A 22481-nucleotide genomic window follows, 5' to 3' on the forward strand; every position below is an offset into this window, starting at 1 on the left:
AAGGGACAGCGTTAATGTGGAAATGCATGAATGATACCAGGTACATGACAGTGCAGCTTTATTCAATCGCATTCATATATATTCATATAACTTTAACTCACCTGTTAAGAAATGAAGCTGATGTATTAAATTTCAGTACAGTGACCAGAGTCAACATTTAACATCATGCATCACTGAGCATCTTGAGCGACTGTTTTTAGAGATTCATAGACATATTTATATTTTTCCAAGAACTTTTTTTTTTTTACATGCAAATGTGTTAGTATTTATCCTGTATTTTTCTGGCACATGTAACATCCTGAAAGTGTGTTCGCAGTTATCATTTCTGAAAACATGCAAAAACTAAAATATTTATAAATGGGAGAGTCAAAAGACGTCCTGCTGGCTCATATCAACAGAATGTAGTGAAGGGTTTAGTCTTCCATTTGTTCACATTATGTGTGCTTGTTTAGAGATTATTTCAAGATTATTTCTGCGTCTGCGTCTCTTCCCGTCTGTCCTCTGTCTTGGGCAATCAGGATTGCAAAGCCAAGGTTGCAGCAACGGTCCACAAATGTCACGTACTCTAGATTTACCCAAGTGCTTTTACGCACGAAAGGAGAAGTAAAAAAACAAATACAGATTTAAGAAAAGTGGCAGAAAGCAGTAACATGCACCATGCACTAGTCGAGTCCATTTAAATATCCTCATAACTGAATGTAGACCCTGCCTAAAGAACAGTGACCTGACCTTAGTGTTTAAATTAAAGCTCTGTGTCGGAAGCAGTGAAATGATTATTATGATCCTGTTTGACATTACAGAGGAGAGAATGAACAGAAATGACAAAACCGCCCAGTCTGGGCTCAGCCTGCACATTTCTCAAATATTTTCCTAGTTGAGTCGATTACCACATCTATTTAAGCGTATTTGTCAGTCCTTCACAGTCCAACACGGTCTCTATATGCATTTCTCCCTCACTGTCACCCTGCAATGTATAGAATTAAAAAATAATTTATTTACTTTTTGGGCAGGAAAATCTGAAAGCACTGACTTCTAGTAATTTTGTAGCTAATGAACATTAGTTTTGCAGGTGTTTTGTCATAAACCAAAATACTGAGCAATATTTTAATATTATTTATAATGTTTTTAGGATATTTATATTTTATATTAATGTTGAATTAATATTCTTATGGGGAAAATTACACAGCAATCCATATAAAATTGAGTTATTTTAGTTTGGAAAGTGTTGCACTGACAACTGACATCTCTATAGCTGATACAATGACCTGCAATTAGCTCTGCGGTTGTAAAAAGACAAAGTATGAAATAACTAAAAATGGTTTTAAAATGTATTAGATCATCAAACACCCCCAGCCAAATGACTCACACAGGCTTATTAGCATTTATTCTTTCAAAGGTGTGGTGTTTATTTGATAATACTGAATAGTTTGTCCTTCGCCTGGACTTACACAAAGCATCAAACACATGCACAGTCCTCTATTCACACAAGGTACCAAGTTCTCATTTCTCTACACCTCTCCGACACAGATTAATCTCTCTCACTCTCACGTTACTCCAGCGCAAGAGGACCTTCTCAAGTTGACACTACAGCTAAAGACATCATAGACAAAGACAGCGAAAACACACAAAAATCCTGACAGATATAATAATAACACTGAAAAAATACAAAGTAATGGAAAATGGAAAGAGTTTACTTTTAAATTATGCCTCTAATACTCCATCATATATATATTTTTTGTTAATGTAGCTTGAGGTGTATAAAACAGCACTGTAAACTTCAATTGAGTAACTTGCTTTCTAGGACAGTGATAAAGCTTTCATTAATAACTGGGAGGAGCAGGAAAGACAAGTCAAAGCCAACATTAAGCACGCAAAAACGTTATTACTCATGAAATTAACCATCTGCGAGAATATACTGGCAAATCATGAAACTGCTGTTTGCATTTACAATCAACAGATAATACAAAGAACATCCCTTGAGCTCTTTTGTTTCTCTTTCATCCATAAATTCTGCAAAAAGATCCCTTATATTTAAATCTCTTACACACTACTTTCCTGTTTTTCTTCCACTGCAAAGTACTATTATTATCATTTATGACAAAAACTGCAGGAATAAGCTTGTGTTTGTGAAGATGGATCATCAAAAGCACTGGAAATCTGCACCTGAGGTGGATCTGTCGGTCTGGGCAAACTATAATAACTGTCACATCAGAGTGTTTAGGCTCGTCTTTACGGGAACTCATCCTCAAAAAGTGCAAATCTAGTTCTAACGCAGTAAATAATAATTGTCAAGTAACAACAAAAGTATATGCATAGGTACTGTACAGCTACATATTGGGGAATGATGAGAGAGCGTGAAGATATGAAGGACGGAAGAGGAAGAAGAGAAGTTTGGGATTTTTCTGATTGGACTGTGGGGAAGTGAAGGTGTTGTTTTACCTCACGAGCAGGTTTAAAATTTAGAGCGCTCGTCTTCACCCAGCATAGACTGGTCCAGTGAGGCCTGTGACAGTCACAGTCTGCTGTTCAAATCACTACAAGAAAAGATTTTCACCCGATCAAACCAGAAAAGTCATGCAAGACAAATCGTGTTCTCGGCGAAGAAACAGTAAAGTGTGCTGTGGATGTTCGACATCACCACTGGACAAACAGCAGAGAAGATGGGATAAGCAGAAACTCAAAACGTCTGGACAGAGGGAGACAGTCATTTAAAAAAAAGGCAACTTGGAATTTGGCTTTGGAATAAAATGGAGAATGAGGTAATAAAAGCAGAAACACAATGGTTAACAAATGACTTGTAGATCAGGGGTTGACTGGATTGGAGTCGGAGAGCAGAGCTGTTAAAGAGCTTTGTGGGGTAGGAAGTGCTCTGACTCAACAGAAATTTATATCCTCCTGACGCCAGCCTCAGGAGGAAGTTACATCATCACTTGACCAGTCTATGTCTCATGATGCTATTTTATTTGTTTTTACAGAGACACTGTGTCTGAGAACAACCTCTGAGCCTGTTCAGAGTCAGTTAATACTGAGGGTGAACGCAGCCTCATGTTGCTGACGCTGACTGAAATGCTTACGAACAACAAATACAAATAGAGGCTAAAGATTGTTTTCAGACCAGCAGCTAATCTCACTCACATTAGATTTGCCTTTTTTTGATCAAAAATCACGTTGCCTGATGTTGTTATATTTAATTGCAATGGAATCATTTACATTTATTTTTGTCAGGTGTGCCATGTGACTAAGGGTCCTCAGCATCGAGGAACTCTTTCTTGGGCGGTGCGACGCCGCGGTACCAGGAGCAGGAGCCATCCGCCCTCTTGACGCAGGCATAGTGGTTGGCCTGACGTCCGTGCACCTGCTTCTCGATCATCAGGTCCGTCCACAGACATTCCTCAGGAGCTGAGATCTCACAGGGCAGTGAGGGACAGCGCACAATCTGCAGAGCAACACAACCTCATTTTGTTGTACTCTTAATCTTCACATGTCATTTGAAGTCAAATTGTGACATATTTTATATCCCAGGGTTTGGTATTGAAAAAGTTATTGTTAAAACTATCTGAGAAATGTGATTATTTGCTTTCTTGCCTAAAATTGGATGAGAAGATCGATATCACTCTCGTGTTTGTCGGTTAAATATGAAGTTGCAACCAGGACATGGAGCCTGTCTGGCCAAAGTTAAAATCACAGAGCCTCTACAGCTCACTAATTAACACAGAAGTGTAAAAAAAAACACAAATTATGTTTTTGTGGATGTTTCTTTGGAAGGCCACAATGACTTCCTGGAGTCACCACTTAAGTGTGGTTGTTGTTCTGGCTCAAGTTTTGTCTTGTTTGGTCTGTTGTGTCTTGTTATGTACTCCAGGATGGCTGCTGCCTTCTTTTTGTTTTAACTCCAGAAGATAAACCATACAAACAGATGGCGTTCGCTGCCTTACCTTGCAGTCACAGCCCATCTGGTAGCGCTGGCTGAGGCTCTTCTTCTGGGTGGTGCTCAAGGAGTCCCAGGGCATGATATAATCACACAGGGTCACGTGCATGCGCCCGCTGGCCTCAGCCTTTCCTATAAAAAAGCAAGACAGCAATAAAATGTTCACACTGACTGTCAAGACAAAACTCAGACACAACATTGTACATGTAGGAAAATAACAACATGCAGCTTCTGATGCATCAATGTAAATGTTCTCATTGGACCAAAGATGAGAAACTATGAACATCAGATAACAGGCTTATGGTGAAACCGATAACATCTGTTACTTGTCAGACTGGTGCCTACAGGCATCAAAACAGACCACCTGTCATTATGAGAAGCTGGAGTTTATGTTTGTCATGAGTGGTACCAGTCAAAACACAAAGATATTTCAAGATACGTTTACAGATCTGCTGAGGCTGTGTCCCTTCTCTATCTGACTGCAGAACAACTCTCAACAAGTCTTTACAGAATGTCCTCGCAGATGAGACTGACTCACGTGTCACTCCTTCAACTGTTAACCCTTCAAACTGAACCAAGGATGAGTCATTTTAAAAAAGCCCTGGTCGGCAGAAAGTTAACTTTCTTTCCCATTGCTCAGTCCCACAGCTTGAGAAAAAAAAAGTCAGAGAGAGGAAATGCTGGCTTCAGCAGTTCCTCCTCTTACAACTCCATGTAATTAGGGGCGAGTGTTTGCGGGTGCATCTCTGTCTACGATGGGGAAATGATCCTCTGTGTCTTCTCTACTCATTGTACTGTCTCATTTTGCTGCTTTCAATCAGCAGCCAGATTTAGTGTGCTGAATTTAATAGGACAGTTTGACATTTTGGCAGAGCGGCTGGATAAGAAAATTCATGTCATTCTCCAAAATGTCCATTAAATACAAGGCAGCAACCAGCAGCTGGTTAGCTTAGCGTAAAGACAGGAGCCAGGGGGAAACGACTAACCCAACTCTTTCCAAAGGGCACAAAATCTGACAAACAGCACCTGTTTCCAGTTCTTTGCTAAGCCAAACTAACAATTCCATGGCTGAAGCTTCATATTAAACAGGCAGACACAGGGTTTTGCTCAGCAAATAAGAAGATTTCCTACAGTATCAAACTTTTGCTGCACTAGCACCTGTTAGGCCATTCACAAACAGCTGCTTGTTTACACATGCAGTAACATTGTTATTGGTTCTTGTGTGGTGTTTGTATCAACCTAATAACTTTAACATTCAGTTTCATATTATCTTATAGCTCTGTCTTTGGTCTCGTCCAACTCCTCAGAAAACACAGTGGACAAAAACCAAAACTATATGTTATAATATTCTGTGTAGCTGAGGGTGAAATGACCCATTTCATAGACAGACAGTCATGTGATCCATTGTTCATAAAAACTTCAGCTGCCTCATTTTCATGGCTGCTTTAAGATTACTGGCCTGAACTAGTCTCACTGAAGTGCAAGAGGCCAAGCAGATTTAAAACACAGCCTTGGTGATTCAGATGACATCTGTGTAAATCTGAACACAACGTGACAGACAAGCACTGACTCCCAGTACCAGCCAACCAGGAAATGCTCCCTTCAGGGTCTTATCTTGTATAGTGAGATATTTTATTTTCATTTCATGGTCATCTCACCGAGCAGACAGAACAAGATATACAGTGCGTACATCATTTACAGCGCTATGGAGCTTGAGGCGACAGACAAGATCACTCCCAGTCTCCACAGGGTTTAGTCAGCAACATGTCATTACCCATAATAACATAAACAGCCACTCCCCCGATGCACTGAACTGCCCACTAGTCTTTATCCCACCTCATGTTTGTCTGCACGGCTGTTTACACCTGGAGGTCGATATCTGATTATCTGTCTGTGAATTCCTGCTGTTTTTCTGTCTGCCTGTCTCTATATTCTTTCACTCTTTGTATGCTGAATTTCAGAAATGTCCTTAAAAGAACACAGCAAGGAGTTTGTTTAATTGATCAGCATTAAAAACATTCAATCTCCAACTTCACACTTACATGCCCACGTCATCTGCTAAAGTGATAGTAGGGTTAGGTTGAGTTAGTTTCTATAGAGCAGAAAAGCTTAAGATTACAGAACACCAAGTATGGAAATAGTTCCATTAAGTAACCCCCCATAAGACCTGAAACATGTCTTATTTATATTTCTGTTTGATATGGATTAAACAAATAAGATAAAACATTTTAATACTTTGTGAGTCCTAGCAAGCAGATTTTTTTGACATAAATTACACAGACCTGAGATCAAGTACTCTTTCTTGCCAGTGGCATCCAGGGTAACGCCACAGACAGCAGACATAGGAGCAGTGAAGACAGTCTCGATGTCCTGGTTAGGTCCCTTGAACATCTGGAACAAAATCACACAAAGAGTTACAGTTGCTGCATCTCACTACAAATAATTAATTAATTGAAGGAGTCCAGTTTCTCACCTTGATCTGTTTGATATCATACTGAATCCTCTTGATGGGGTTCCCATAGATATCATTCCCAGAATCCACCTCTCTCTCTCCCACCACCTTTGCTCGAATCACTGTTTGGGAAACAGAGAAACATGGTATCAGACCTACACCTGCAACCAACTAACATTTTAAATGTGATTTCATCTGCTGATTCTTTGCTCAATTAGTCTACAAAACATATAAAATAATTTATTCAAGTTTCTCAGTGTCCACGGTTATGTTTTCAAACTGTCAAAAAACCCAAATATTCTCAACATTTACATAAACACTTATTGTAGCTCAATATTAAACAGTTAAAGGCAGGAAGTCAAAACTAGACATCTGATGGCGTCACCTTGCGCTATAATGTGATCACCATTTTTCTGTATTGTCATGTTTTATAAACCGGCACTAACCAACTTACCACTTCTGCTCTAAATATATGATCATAACGTCATGACATGAGTCCACTGAAAGCTGATAATACTGAATCATCACCCACGCCTCGAATTCTTATCCACCACATCCCAGACTAACAAAAGGAACTTATGGACAACAGCCAAAACAACCTCCACAGCTGCCTCAAGTCTCTTGTGCACATTAAGGAGCAGCATTGACAACAACATGAGTTTAGCACCTACAGATGTTCAGTCACACACATAAAATGAGTTGGCCTGCAGCACAAATACAGGTTCATCTTAACTAACCCAGGAATCCAGAATTAAGCAACAACACTAAGTGAAAGCTGATATACAGAGAACGAGGCATGTTTCTCACCGTGTGTGTTTTTTAATAGCCTCACTGACTACATCAAGCTTCAGCTATGCTTAGGGCATTAATTCAGAATGGAAAATATGAGCAACTGAGAAAAAAAAAAAAATAAAAAAAATAAGCAGAAACAGGGGACACGTACACATAGATAAAAACACGCACACAGAGTCGGCTGCTGCTGTTCTTGCACCCTTGGGTTCAGTTTATAGCTTGGAGCAGACACAAATATGGGCGTCAGGGCTCCCAAACTTAATAACATCTCTAGATTTTCGGCTCCTTTCTTCACTACATCCATTTCGTTTTTTCATTTTTCCCAATGGTCCACTTCTACATGCTTTTCTGCACAGGAACTATAGCAGCTCTTGGGACTGCAACTAATGATTATTTTCATTATCAATCGTTTAGCTTGTGAAATGTGAAAAGTGAAAAATGGCCAACACATTTTCATAGAGGCTCATGTCACGTTTCTTCTGACCAAAAAGCAAAACCCCCAAAATATTAATTTAGCTCATCAAGAGAAGTTTAGAAAATGGTGAAAAGTGCCCAACTTGATTAAAACATTAAAAAATGGTTTTTAATAAGAAGACGACAGGTTTGGCCAGACAGATTACATATTCACAACTTGGAATATAACTACCTGAATGTTTTCTCCATTGCTAAAAATGGGCAGATAAAAGATGTGGTGACAGATTTGTTGACTCAGACGAACAAATCCAGGTTTTATCAAGGTTTAGCCTGTATAAAGGTGGATACAAAATCAAAACATTATCAGCACTGATAAATGTCTTCATAAGGTCACTTACTCGTGCTTCAGAGAAACCAATCCTAGTTCCTTACAAACAAACCTCTGCATTTAGGTTTCTCTCTGATGCTTATACAAACATGCAGCACCAGCCAGAGTACACACATAAACACACACGCAGCAATATACCTGGCTGGCGGTCTCTCCTGCATTCCACTCAGTTTTTCCGTTCTCATTTCCTGACCTCATTCTGAGCCACAAACTAATGAGTGGAGAATCAGCAGCAGAACACAATACTGAGGCGAAATTACCCTGTTATTCACAACGGATTGCTATTATGGGAGCTTATCTGTCTGCCTTGGTGTTATAGACGTGTTTACCTCTTAGTTTCCCCCTGCAATAAAGCCAGAGCGGATGATCCTGTGCAGTCTAAACAGCATGTTGCGGCAGCAGCAGACAACACAGCATGATGCTAAAACAGAACAACTACAGTACCAGGGGTCTGAAGGCTGCCAGGTTTCACCACAGTGATCCTAAAGTCATATGCTCACCAGCAGTCAATCAGCATAAACCACCAGCTGACCCACATTTCGCCTGCTCCCCTACCCTCCCGAGCAGGACGACACTTAATGACTTATACATGCGTATCGGTTGCACTACGCAATGTTTTCCATGCAAACCCCATATGAACACAGGCACACACACACACCACATCCTAAGTGCCCCCCATTCAATGCACCGCATGACTATACAGTTCTTTTTTCATACTCCAGTGACCATCAAACCATCCCCGACTTTCATGGTGTTGTTTGTTCAGCTCCAGACGTTTGTGGGCCTTTAGTTTAACCTGTCATTTGAACAGATGAACCACCTTTAAACACAATTCAGCTCGCACTCATGACCTCTGGCAACATCTGTCTGAAGACCTGCGCAGAAAAACAAACAGCTCGGGTTTCCTTTATGCGGTCTTTGTGATACATATCCTGGGGCTCAGCAAACAACAAGATGAAAAGCTCAATTAGAGTCTAATCAGTATATCAGCAGGGCAATATTAATAATATTTTTTTTAAGGCTTGAAGACAAAAACAAACCAAGCTGAAAGATGTCTTCAAAGAACAGCAGCTGGTTTATCTGTGGGTTTGGCATTATGACTAACAGTACACAAAATTATCAGCGGGAGCAGCTTTAATTCCCATGAGGTGTGCTGTTCAAAATTCACTGATATGTTGCTCCTCTTATCACTGACAAATGTGTGTATTATTCAAAGGTTAAATATTTTTCCTTTGGTACAGATGACAACTCTTTAAATTATATTTGAGAGATTTGTGTATGTAAACGTGACTTCCACACAAATATCGACTGAGACGGAGTTATCCTATCTTTCCTGTACCTAAACACTAACAGAATCTGTGTTGAGAAGCTGAGCAGCCATCAAATATCCTCCACGACAAGGTCATGTTTATTTTTAACACAGAAACCTATTATGCTTTGGCTTCTGATAAACTGTTTGTTATGATACACATAAAGTACATTTCATTAAAGTCTGTATTTCCATAAATGGAGACATGTTCAGTCGTGCACGTGATGTTGCATGTCCACTGCTGTTTTCCTGCAGACAGTGGGTCTTCGACATTGCCCAGCCTCCGGCCAGTCTGACTGGGCAGGGCTGTGGGGAAGTTCCCCTTTGTGGGCAACAGATTTATATGAAAGGAGGATGTTTGTCTTTGTACATGTATGTGTGTGTGTGTGACTGTGTGGCAAACGCATGACACCACTCGATTTTAATAGCTTGTGGTCTGACCTAGAGCATTATTTAGCATGAAAACCAGAAGGTGACACTGACACACACACACACACACACACACACTCTACTGGTTCCTGCATGCACAGTGTGTGTGAACAAGCAAAGAGTGGGATCAAATCCCATTTCACCAAAACAAATCTCAACTGTCAGACCACATAACTGTTGAAAATGTCACCCTATTGTTGCCTACTTGCACATTCTGGGCAACCAGACAACCAACACTGTTCTGACTCTGCAAGTCTACAAAACAGTCCTGCCTTTACTGCTCCCTCTGCAGTGTTTCTCCCAGCAGATGAAGCATTTCACATCATTCAAAGCCACTTTCTCATCCTCAGATCCACCCTGAAGACAATGACAGTGACCATTGTTGCAGTCTAGCAGTCTGCACAGCCTTTTAACACGCCTCCTCTCTCCTCTGTGAGAGCTGACAAAAGCTTTATTGACTCATACACCCTTTAAAAACCCCATGAGCACACTGGAAACAAATACACCTTTGCCTGTGAGACATCCTGTTTCTAAAGTCCTGCCAGCTCAGTGAGAGATTGAGTCACACCTGAAAACAGAGACATTTTGAAATATGAAACTACACAGATATGCAACTTAGCCACAAACACAAACACTCGTGCATGTGTGAAGAAAGCCAAAGAAGTGTCTTAAACCTTCCTGTTCTCAATGATACCATGCATATTTTAACTCCAGCTGTGACTTTTACTGCCATTTCCTCCTAAAAACACACCCTGAACTGACAGCCAGATGCCATGAGAGTGTGTGTGAGAGACCACCATGCATGGCAGCAAACCTACAGTGTGTGTGTGTGTATATAAGTGTGTGTCCCTGTGTTACACTGGAGAAAAGTTGGGAAAACCCCAGCAACATTCCTGTAATTCCTGGCAGCACCACCCCTCTAAAGAGACAGGGCAGGAATGGAAATTTGAAAAAAGAGGAGTAAAGCTCGTGGTGTGACATATTCTGTGGTTGAGATTCAATCCCCTTGTCCTCCTCTCTGCTCTTTCCCTCCTTGTCTCTTTTCCTCTCTTGTGCCACGTTGCCCTGCAAAAGCCAGGAGATGCTGCTGCTTCGTCCCAGAGCTGCAGAGGGTGAAGCCTGGTAAACACACACTCAAGATATTATGTACAAAGATGGCACCAGACTGCTCCCTGTATATTACACTCACTTTCACAAACATACTGCACATATGCCTCCTCTCACTGTGGATTTCAGAGGACTCAACTGACATATCACAATAAAGTTAATGAAGGTCATTATTAACTCATTACTTCTCTCTCTTTAGTGTGAGGTTAACATTCATTTTAATGAGACTTTGTATTAAAATGAACATGTGTTTGTGAGTATGTGGCCCGTGCACGCCTCCATTAAGCATATAAACCTGTTTATTCCTCAGCCTCCCAAATGGCTACTTTGGCATTTTATCAACACGACACGACAAAATAAGACAATCGGGTCTGCGTGTGTCTGCAAGTGTGCAATCTGATTGCAATGCTAACTGTCTGGGCTATGGCCTTGAGGAGCAACAGCCTCCACCTCCAGGCTTTCCAGCGGTTTCCAGCAGTTTCCAGGGAGCCCATTCAGGACTGACCAGGCTGCAAAGCGCCGCTGCAGCTCCGGGCTCCTGGTGCAACACGGGCCAGGTAAACATAAACAACAACAACAACAACAGTCCCCGGTGCTGTACTCACCTACGTCGGCGTTGCAAAACGCCTGTTGCGGATGTACCGGAGCGCAGCTGCACGCTTCCGCGAGCTCCTCCGCCCGCCACAGGACCAGCAGCGCGAGCGTGCAAAGGATGCCGTTAACGGAAAACGGCATTTTGGTAAACAGTGCTGCGGTGTTTTTCTGCCTCTTCGTCGCTGTTTGCTGCGCAGATACGTTGCAGTGTAGATCCAGCGGCAGGCTGCAGCGTCCCCCTCTGCTTTTATTTATTATTTTTTTACCGACACAGACCCGGCGACGTCAACAACACCGAACGGTCCGCTCGCTCAGCTCCGGTTAAAGGCGATGATACACGGTGTGCTCGGTGCTCCCTGCCCAGCCTCAGCGGTCTTTTCAGGAGTGTTTTCGTTTCGGATCGAGGCGGTTTTATAAAGCTGACGTATGGCTCCTCCCTCCGGCGGCGACGACGCGACCCGATGGGGGCGCTGCGTCCTCTGCGCCCCGGTCTGAGGGCCAAGAGGTCCCGGTTCTTGGTAACACCGTCTTAAAGTAACGTGGTGCGAATGGTTGTAAACTAGTACTGACTCACAATAACCCAATGAACTGTTGATTCTTTTACACGGGTTTTGTTTGGATGCGTATAATGATGATGTTTTTGTCAATTGCAAATCAAACTTTGGCCCCAAAATCGATTTATCCATATTAATATTAAAGATATAGATAGTACTGTACATGAACTGCACTCATCACATACAGTTTTACTCTCATCCTGCAGTAATAATACTATATACTACACCAAAAATGAAAATGAGTAAATTTCCAAATTAAACCCCAGGACACATTTCAGTTTTACAATAACAAGCAGGACTATTACTTTGAAGTATTTTTATACGGTGGTACTGCTTGTTTTACTTAAGTGGATCTGACATCCTTGTTTCACCCACTTTTTCTCAAAACACTGAACTTTTCCTTGCCGGAAACACTTCTACTCTCAGTTCATGTTTTATATAGTTAATTTCACCTGCACATTTGAAGTAAGGTGGATACAGCTTGCTCTAGTTACACTTAACCAACATCCAACTGCACGAACATGACCTTCACACACCGAACAGGATAAACTAATAATCCACCACATCTGGTACACTGCCAACCTAAACATCTTAGATGGCTAATGCACATCTGGATGTGCACCTTCCCTGTGGTTATTATATTGGATATGCCTAAGCACACCTCTTAATAAGCACAAAAGGCTGATGTAGAAATCACAGGACAATAAATTTATTATTGCAGTATGAATGTTTCAGCAACATCCAGTATGGTCTGACATTCATGTGACTCACGTAAATCTGTTGCTGCAGATGCTGAGTTTTGCTGAGCTTTTCTCATTCTGTCTGGGAGCTGCTCAGATTATGACTCAGTTTTTTTCCCAAGCTTCATCTAAGTTTAATCAAAACAAGCTAAACCCAAACCTCTTAACTCTTTTAAGTGTTGCCAAAACCTAACACAGCACATTTGATCACAAAAAGAATTTAAAAACATGTATTGTGTTGTTTTATTCCACCGTATACTGAGAACTGCAGTGTAAGTCAGAGTTTACACAGCAAAATAATCTGACTGGCAAACCTCTCAGATACAGTCAATCATGCTCATAAATCGTACATCTGCCTCACTGCGGCAGAAGAGGGCAGCATCGTCCACTTTAACTTCCACAGCTGCCAGTTTCTTTGCCCCTGAATGACCATTTCAGACTTAATTCATGCATAGTGGTATTTTCTGGTTTCACAATAAAACCAGTAGGAGTAAAAAATAAAGGAAGAAAATCCAGCAGCCCAGTTGCTCCTGCCTCTTCGTAAAAGGCACAGATTTTAAAGAGAAGTTTTGACAGAAAGAAGGAGCATGATGCCATTTAAGAGCATTTTCCAACAGAGATACTAAACAGCCAAAGAAAACAGCTACAGATGAGTTGCACCATGAAGAACAAACTAACGGACATTTAATCTGGCAAAGTAAAGCGCTGTTCCTGAGATGAGATCATTTGGTTTCTCAACAGCAGTAGAGTGCCCCGTTTTCTGTCATGTTTAAAGTAAGATATCACACATAATTTGACCTTAAAGAAAAAGAAATGGAGTCAGATAAAAACGTGACAGATTCAAAAATCCAAGTTCCCATGTTGATGACTAACAGTAAAAAAATTAAGACAAACTACGTAAACACATACGTATTTGTCTTGTGTGTTGAATTGGTATAGCTAATCTGCCCTCCTGGTCTCAGAGGCCTTTGTTGAAGTAGACCTGTTGTATGCTGTCTCCATATTTAGACACAATGACGTCCCTCAGCTCAGGCTCCAGCTTTGACACTGACATAGAGCTGTTACAGAAAGATGAGAAAGAGAAGGGGTGTACAAGAAAAATAAAGAGAAATATGATTGAATGACATGACACGGGAAAACTTAAAATCTACAAGTACGTTAGTGAAGTAAGTTATTATTAATAATATAATACACCCAAATATATTTTCTCCAACCGCTTGAAAAGCATTTTTAGCTTCACAAACCAAATTATTGCATCACATAAACTAATGTAAAATGAAAGTAAAGAAACTGTTTTCTTACCATCTCTGAGGGAACAGCGAGCAGGCAGCTGGCACCATGAAGACCAAACTTTAAAGAGAACAAATAAAAATGAATTTTCCACCTTGAAAAACATTGTGAGCACATTAAAATATTCATGACCTTCTCTACTTACAACACTCCCACCATCATGACTTGAATTGGTGCGTGGAGATACGTGATTCTCTGTGGAAAGGCAGAAAAATCTTGGTGACGGTTAAACACATTTATGTTGTGGACAACAGTAGAGAAGGTAAAGATCCAACCTGCATGAACTTGAATTTTTCCAGCCTCTGCATTATAATGGGCATGATAACTGATAGAGGAAAGGAGACAAGTTAAAAGATGAAGAGGATAACGTGAGTATAATAAAGTTAAAGTTGATTTTAACGTCTTGGCATACTCATTCCTGGTGCAGCCATTGTGATCCGAGAGATGACCACCTGTGTGATTCCTTTTACAGCTGCTTTCTATAAAAGAGAAGAGAGGATCTCTGAAGGAAATCTATTCTACAGAAAAAAAAAAAAACACTAATCACAATGTCCTAAAGTGTGTCCAGAGTACTGACCTGAGAGTGGCCCAGTTTATTGCCATTTTCATCTGTGACAGCAATGCCATTCAGGATTTCCCTGAGAAACACAGACAATGAAGGGAAAACCGAACGTAAGATGTTGTGCTCTTCTCTTCACCAATCCTTTGCTGCTAGAATATTTTGACTTCACTGTAATTGCACAAGAATTTAAGGGTGAACATTTAGTCTTGACAATAAACCTGAAAGACAGATGTGGAACAGAAAGACTAAATAAAAGTAAAAAGCATATTAGAAAAACCTTCTCAAGGCTAATTACTGGAAGAGTGCTGCAGAAAAACATATGACCTGATCGCCTGCTAGCAGACTAACATTTGTTAAGTGGAACAAATGACAGAAATGATGGGTTTTTGGTCTTGAACCAAGGTGATGGACAAAAATTCTGACCTGATGATGGTGCTAAAGGTTCACTAAATATAATACCTGTATTAAATGTCATGACAGTGCATTCAGCATTGATTCAGCTTATATTTACATTTAACTTGATTTTAATTTGGTCTCCACACATGCAGTGGCTCTACGAACAAAATTACAGCCCTACAGAAAAGATTTGACACAGATCTACTCAGTATAAAACTCTACTCTGTTATGACAAAGTCTCACTACTATTTTATGACCAGTAATGTTGAATAAACACAATAAAGACAGTCTCTCAGCAACAAACACAGGAAATATAACAGAGTAATGTGACTGGTGCTTCTAAATAGCGTGTTCTGAGAAAGCCACTTTGATTTCAGCTCAACTCGCTACCAATTAAATCTGCACAGTACAACATACAGTAATCCACACCTTCACATGAGTTAAGATAATAACAGCAGGACTCACTGTTGCCTCATCATAGGAATGTTAACACAGTTGGCTGCTGCCACCGCTGCAAAGGGGACCCAGCGAGCCACAAGAGGAGGAGCTTTCTGCAGAGGACGAAAAAAATAATTTCAGTATTCAAGTCTGGGGCACCTGTCACATGTTGAGAATCTCTAAAATGTCGGACCAAAAGAAAATAACAACCATGTTTAGAGGATCTACAATCTGAAACAGGCACTGTATTGTCAAAATCTAATTATAGGTTGTAGCCCCATAAAAATCTTCACAGACAAACACTGGGTTAAAAAAAAACAAAAAAAAACAAAAAAAAAAAAACTGTTTGACCCTTCAGGGCAATTGATTTGGTTTAGGCAGTTTCCTGCTTTCAAAATGCATGAAATTTGCTGAAAACATAAGAAGCAACAGGGTATTTTCTTCAGATCTGTCAGGTAACTTTAGAAAGGATAAATATTCACTGACAGCATAACCTTGTGGACTGAACAGTCAGTGGACTGAACAGTCAGTGTACCTTTGTGTAGAGGTTGAGTCCGACTGCTGTTGCTAATGCTGTACTGGTTGCTGTAACGTAGGCTACCCCAATCTGCCTGAAAGACACAGGACAACAGCTGCTTTCAGATTCTGTTGTGTCTACATCCACTGCTTGTAAACACTGAGCTTCACTAATGACCCATTGACCATTAGGGCTGAGCAATATGTCCAGGAAATGTGGTTGTTGATATAAACATTTAACACAGTTATTTAACCTCATCCTACGATTGGTGACAAACACTGAACGTAAGTACAACATGTTTGATCACAAGAAAACAGTTAGGGTGTAGAGCACATTTTGTTTAAATTAGACTGAATCTGAAGTGACCAGTGTAAACTTAGCCTTAAAAGAGCTTACTTTGGAGTGATCGGGGAGGCAGCATTGCGGTTTGTGTAGTTTACCAGAGCGTTGAAGGACTGATTGACCCACTGCCAGAACACCACAGCAGGAACTGTCCTAGAAACAGGCAGTTATGAAACCTCTAAAGCTTCCACTGTGAAACTCTAAAATGTGGTCAAATGCAGCTTGTCGTTACCTGTAGAACTGCAGCATGAAGCCAGTGATGGCCATGCCTCCAGGGACCTGGAAGGACATGCGGCCGATGAGGTTCATGCGGTCTCCTGTGTCCGGGTGGAAGGCTGAGTCATACAGCTTCTTGGCGTAGTGGAGCTGCTCCTCTGTCGTGCCAGGAGGAATTGATCCTGCCCTGCACCGCATCAGAAACACAGACACCCGACACACTCAAAAACACGAGATGCTAGTAAAATACTGACTTCAAAAAAATGGCTAAGGACTGTCACGCAGTAAATAATTACATGGGACAGTAACAGTTTGTGTGTGACAGTACTAGCAGTTTGCATATCCTATCGTTTGCAAACACTTTCTTACCTGCAGCTTTCTACTAAAGCTTTGGCCTCATCCAAACGTGAGTCAGATAAGAGCACTGTTCGAAAGTCAGTGACGTTGAAGAAGTGCTTCAGTCGGCCCATAAACGTAGACTGATCCCATCGCGGTGCATCAATGTCGAATGAGCTCAGTGCCATTGTGGCTGTTACAAAGCAGTCTCAACTTAATGCATTCAAAAAGTTACAAATATTTGGGCGACGTCTGTTCACTCTGCCTAAGGTTACACAGCAGCTACAGTCGAAACCTGAAAAATAACAAAACAAATTCATATGATGAACGTGTATGTGTGTGTAAATTTCCAATAGTAAGTTCATAATTAGCCTTGTGTCAGAAAATTGATCAGCAACTATTTAGATAATTGAGTCATCATATAAGCCATTTTTTAAATTAAAAAGTCCATCATCTCAACATCCCTGAAGTTGTTGGTAATGAACTGTGGTAAGTAAACCAGGGCATGAGTTTATTGAAAATGTTCTATCTAATGTGTACCAGACTAAGTTATATCACCCCCCCCAAGCTGCTGGAAATTGTTTGCTCACATGTGCCCTTGAGTTCAAACCCACCATGTCCCTGAACAACCACTTATTCCTCCCTAAAAGTTCTCAAGTCCAAAACTTCCACTAGTAATCATTGACCACCTCCTGGTAAATGGTTCCACAGGTTGTCATTTTGGATTTTTGCAGCTACAGCATTTTTCCTCCTTTTACCCAATCAGAGAAACCAAAACCTGCTGACTACAGGTTCTCCAGTGATCTAAACATCCCAGTGTACATTTTCATCTCTACATTTCTGAGGATTTAATGTAGGAATCAGGTAGAATAAAACCTCACAACAACAGAAACCTACCATATGAGGTTTAATCGTTTGTGAATAATGGGCACATGAGGAGAGGAGTATATCAGTGCTGTCTAAAGGTTCAGTCTGGCTGGAACTGGATTGTTTCTGGAGCTGTTTGTTTAGAAAGTAGGATAAAGACCTGTTGGACCTTGCGGGGAACTGAACCTGAGACAAAAATCAATATAACCCCAAACCTACGAGAAATTAAACTATATATCAACAAAGACTGAGGCTCCACAACATTCACAGAATAACCTGTTAACCAGTAACCAGTAACTCTAGCTGTTAATTAAATGTAGTGGGAGTAAAAAACAACAGTTCCCTATGAAATCTAGTAGAAGTACAAAGTGGTATGAAAAGAAAATACTCAAGTCCAATGCAAATCCCTAAAATCTTAACTCAAGTGCAGTACTTGAGTAAATGCAACGCTTTACTTTCCACCACTGTTAACAGAAACGTGTTTATTAAGCTGAACAGAGGCTTGATCAACTGGATCTACAGGCCAGGGCACAGCCAACATCTGGACAACTCTGCACCGATCAGTTTACACAGGGACCTTTGCAGTTTCGGCGCTTGTGCGTGGTTAAAGGGTGATATGTTGTATATGGAGTTCCTCTAACAGAGAAACATGTTGGCCCTGTGGGGGCCTGTGTTGCATCTGAAGTGCTGTGACGCGTCAGGCCATGTCAGCCAGAGCTTACACTGATGCAACACCTCTCCAGTTACGGGCTGACTTCTACAAGCAGCATAGAGGAATAAACATAAACATGAACATAAACAACAACTCGCCAAAGCCGAACACACATACCTTTATGAGACTCCTGCACCACCGCCCGAAACAACCTGCCAGGTAATCAAATGTGCTCGTGTGGCATAGTAAAGAAGTGTGCACGTGGCATGCCGTCCTCCAATCACAGGCTGAGGCGGCTCCCAACCGAAAACCAGCTAACTAAACTCATCCGCCATATTTAGGGTTGTTGTTGCGTTCATGGCTTACCGTTTACATCGTAATTATGACCATTTCCGCAAAGAAGAGTGAAGACAGTCGACACTAATCAGTCTTTATTTGGGGTGTTATGTTTCCAGGTGAAACTGGATACAAACTGTTCCCACGCATTATGATATCTCGTTCCCACCTGTTTCAATTTTAGCACCTGATTTTGATTTAATAATTGATGTGTGTTTTTATATAGAATAACGTATAGTTTTAGTTTAGTTTTTTAGTTTAAAATTTAATCGCGTTCTAATTTGCTTGCTGTTTTATTTAATTTTAACAAAAAATATAGTAATTATAATATATACTCATTTAAGAATTCAACTGTTGCCATGTTTGTTGTACGCAGTTACCATGGCTACACGTGCAGAGCAGTGACACTTTCAAATGGCTAGATTTCGTTATTCCTATACTGACGGTAATTCCTGAACGCATCATGCGCTCGAGTTTTTATGCGTACATTTGCGTCTGACGTCACTCCCCTTAGTAACCCTCGACGGCGTCTCCAGGAGAGAAGGCAACAAGATGGTGAGTGTAATTTATCCTAATAATTCGCCATTAACTTTAATCATCACGCTCCAGATGGGCATCTGTTCGCATCAAGTGTCGCTCACCTCCACTTTTATCCAATTTATTAACTCTGCATGTCGAGAAAAACATCCAACTAAAAAGCTGCTTTGCTCCTTCGTTCAGTTATCAGGGGAGATTAGCTTAGCAAGTTTAGCTGTGTTTAGCTCCCATTTACGTCCTCCGCTTTGAAACAACCATCCATCAATCCTCGAGAAAACCAGCGAATATGATGTGACCGGCTGCTCACAGGATCTGTTGTTGTCCTTGTGCACTGTTATCGTTAGTGGAGTAGCTAGTCGCTCAGCATCAAAAGCCATTGTTGGAAGCGGGAATGCACTGGGAGGGCCTGTAAGTGAGGATCCGAGTGGATGGAAGAGAGATTTTGCTCCCCCTGTGCACCGTTGCAAAGTAACCTCACCTGGCTGTTTTTCTGTCCTTGTTGCAGGGATTGCTGTCCATCCTCCGTAAGCTAAAGAGCACACCAGACCAGGAGGTTAGGATACTGCTACTGGGCCTGGACAACGGAGGGAAGACCACGCTCCTCAAGCAGCTGGCATCTGAGGACATCAGCCACATCACCCCCACGCAGGTATGGAGGAACGGCTCAGTCATACATTGCAAAAGTTTTAGGTGCTAGAAATAAACAGAAGATGCTTTCAAAATAATGCTATATATTTGTAAAGTGCAGTAAAGAGAAGAAAAAAAATTGGATCAAATGTGCCTTCTGGGAAATCCTGTCCTTGGCTGGTAGGTTGGCAGATGCCTGCATAATGGTGTTGCATGAATCTAAACAGCTTCTGCACAGTATTGTGGACTGCATGTTGGTAGTGCAAATACAATACAATGAAATAAAAACTATGTAAATAAATAAATAATACAATAAATACAATTAAATAACCCCCCCCCCCCAAAAAAAAACAAACAAAACAAAACAAAACAAAAGAATAACTGCTGTAACAGTTGAATTTCCCTTTGGGGATTAATATAGTACTCTTCTTCTTCTTCTTCAGCAGATGTAGGAAATTTGGAGAAAAGGAATTACATCTTTTTTTCCTGTCTAATCTTCAAACAATTTCTGTCCAGGGATTCAACATTAAGAGCGTCCAGTCTCAGGGTTTTAAACTGAATGTCTGGGACATTGGTGGCCAGAGGAAGATCAGACCATACTGGAGAAACTACTTTGAAAACACTGATGTGCTGGTGGGTGGGTTTATTTTTGTCTTGTATGACAAAGAAAAGCACTATATTCTCATTTGATATTTATAATAATACATATTAATATTAATAAATAACAATAAATGATCACATTTGCCAATTAGTTTCCTTTCTATTGAAATACTAGTTAATCAGCTAGTTAATCAGCTAGTTAATCTCTGCAGCTCTACGGAGGACCTGCTGTATATTTGAACCCAAAAAATGTTCATGTAATTTCAGATTTATGTCATCGACAGTGCTGACAGAAAGAGGTTTGAAGAAACAGGACAGGTATGTAAAGTGTTTCAGCATGTGCTAACATTTAATTTACAGTAAATGAAAACAAATAAAACCACAAAATGTTCACATGAGAAGCTGGAACCAGTTAATGTTTGGAATTTTGGGGAAAACCTAACTTAAGTTAAACACAAGACTAAGGTCTCTGATTGTTAATGAATGAAATGGGTGGATTTTAAACATTTTCTTTAAAAACAGTGTTAATGGTGATTCATTTTATCTGTCTGAGATCAAGGCCTGTCAGTTATATTTCAAATCTCAGGACTATGGCACAGTTTGTTCATTAATATGAACCACTGGAGTCTCTTCTTTTTCTAAAGGTGTATTTTTGCGTGTCTGTGTCTCACGGACAAATGTCCATGTGTGTTGAAGGAGCTGGCTGAGTTGTTGGATGAAGAGAAGCTGAGCGGCGTTCCTGTGTTGATCTTTGCAAACAAGCAGGACCTGCTGACAGCCGCCCCAGCCTCTGAGATCGCAGAGGGTCTCAATCTGCATACCATTCGGGATCGCGTGTGGCAGATCCAGTCCTGTTCCGCCCTCACTGGTGAGGGGATTCAGGTGAGTCAAACACTTCCTTTGACACATTCATTTTTATATTTGTTTATTCTTCCATTCTCACCATGGTTTTGTTGCTCTTAAATTCATTTTCAGGAAGGCATGAATTGGGTCTGCAAAAGCGTCAACTCCAAGAAAAAATAGCTTCACATCTAGCTTTCTGCTATTCAGGAGGAGCAGCAGCAGCAGCAGCAGCAGCAACACACACATACACTGACACAAATTGCTCCTCCTGAGACTTAGTCTGATGGGATATACCTGTGAATGTAAACACACTACTAATCCAACAGTGACTTGGAGCTTTTAACCCCCTGCATTCCTGTATTGCTGATGTTTACTAATCTCAACACATCTTCTTACATTGGCCTCTGCAAAGAGGAGGAGGAAGGAGAGGGGAGTTGCTTTCAAAGGGAACCAATGCCAGAAAATCAGCCCCCTCCACAAATCCACAGTCCAACCACATCACTGTCAGCATCCCAGCCAATCCCAGCCACCATCCACAGCCTGTTGCAAGCTCGAACATTCCCATTAACCTGCTGTCTTTCACTGGAACTCCAGCTTGGTGTTTAAACTTTCACACACTGTCCTGGACTCCAAGCCCCCCCCCCGTCATGTTTTCATCCATTTGATTCTTACAAGTCCAGATGTGGTGTTTTTATTAAATCATTCCACAATGGCTGTAAGTGCTTTTCCTGCTAGGGCTCTGGTTGAAGTGAGGTATATTTTTGTAATTGTTTTATTTATGGTGAAGTAGAGTGCTTTTAAAACAACAACTGGTGTGGTGTGTCTGACTTCAAGGATGTTGGAGAAACTCTCCCCACTAAAGAATAATACTGTACATGTTAATATGTATAAAAAAAGATCAAATTAAATGGTTATGAGCAACAACAGTTTTTGGACCAACTGTAAATAACTCATCCCTGTGTTCATATGTTATGTTATGCACATGTTATAGAGTATATGTTACCCTGCTGGACGTTGTAGTCTATAATGTTTGCATATCTAATATATGCTGGCAGATTTTTACTGTATACTGTATGTCCCGATGCATTTCTCCGTGCTCTTTGGGTTAGTGAGGAAATTCACTCTTTAGGCATTTCCTTTTGATATTCTTGAATGTAAACTGTCCAGAATTGAAGGTACTGTATGTGAATAAAAAGAAGAAAAATGTTTCAGAAA

The 22481-nt window shown here is 40.8% G+C and overlaps 3 protein-coding genes across 3 annotated transcripts; 1 reads left to right on the top strand and 2 right to left on the bottom strand.

The window, feature by feature from the left end:
- Positions 1-1381: 1381 nt before the first annotated feature.
- Positions 1382-11814, bottom strand: timp2a (TIMP metallopeptidase inhibitor 2a). Its single transcript, XM_026315297.2, has 5 exons — positions 11425-11814; positions 6402-6502; positions 6211-6319; positions 3936-4060; positions 1382-3436 (listed from the first exon to the last, which is right to left on the bottom strand). The coding sequence occupies exons 1-5, from the start codon at positions 11552-11554 to the stop codon at positions 3239-3241; spliced, it is 663 nt and encodes a 220-aa protein (XP_026171082.1). The 5' UTR covers positions 11555-11814; the 3' UTR covers positions 1382-3238.
- An 846-nt stretch (positions 11815-12660) lies between these two features.
- On the bottom strand, positions 12661-18648 carry sfxn2 (sideroflexin 2). The gene is made up of 12 exons (XM_026315466.1): positions 18501-18648; positions 16838-17099; positions 16485-16655; positions 16307-16405; positions 15929-16004; positions 15421-15506; positions 14575-14635; positions 14410-14476; positions 14273-14322; positions 14143-14192; positions 14010-14057; positions 12661-13765 (listed from the first exon to the last, which is right to left on the bottom strand). The coding sequence occupies exons 2-12, from the start codon at positions 16990-16992 to the stop codon at positions 13666-13668; spliced, it is 963 nt and encodes a 320-aa protein (XP_026171251.1). The 5' UTR covers positions 16993-17099; positions 18501-18648; the 3' UTR covers positions 12661-13665.
- arl3b (ADP ribosylation factor like GTPase 3b) lies at positions 18321-22481 on the top strand. Its single transcript, XM_026316097.1, has 7 exons — positions 18321-18377; positions 19134-19214; positions 19702-19845; positions 20340-20456; positions 20691-20741; positions 21120-21305; positions 21399-22481. Exons 1-7 carry the CDS (start codon positions 18321-18323, stop codon positions 21444-21446), a joined length of 684 nt encoding a protein of 227 aa, XP_026171882.1. The 3' UTR covers positions 21447-22481.

The sequence above is a fragment of the Mastacembelus armatus genome, chromosome 19 (genome assembly GCF_900324485.2).
Source record: "Mastacembelus armatus chromosome 19, fMasArm1.2, whole genome shotgun sequence".
NCBI lineage: Eukaryota > Metazoa > Chordata > Actinopteri > Synbranchiformes > Mastacembelidae > Mastacembelus > Mastacembelus armatus.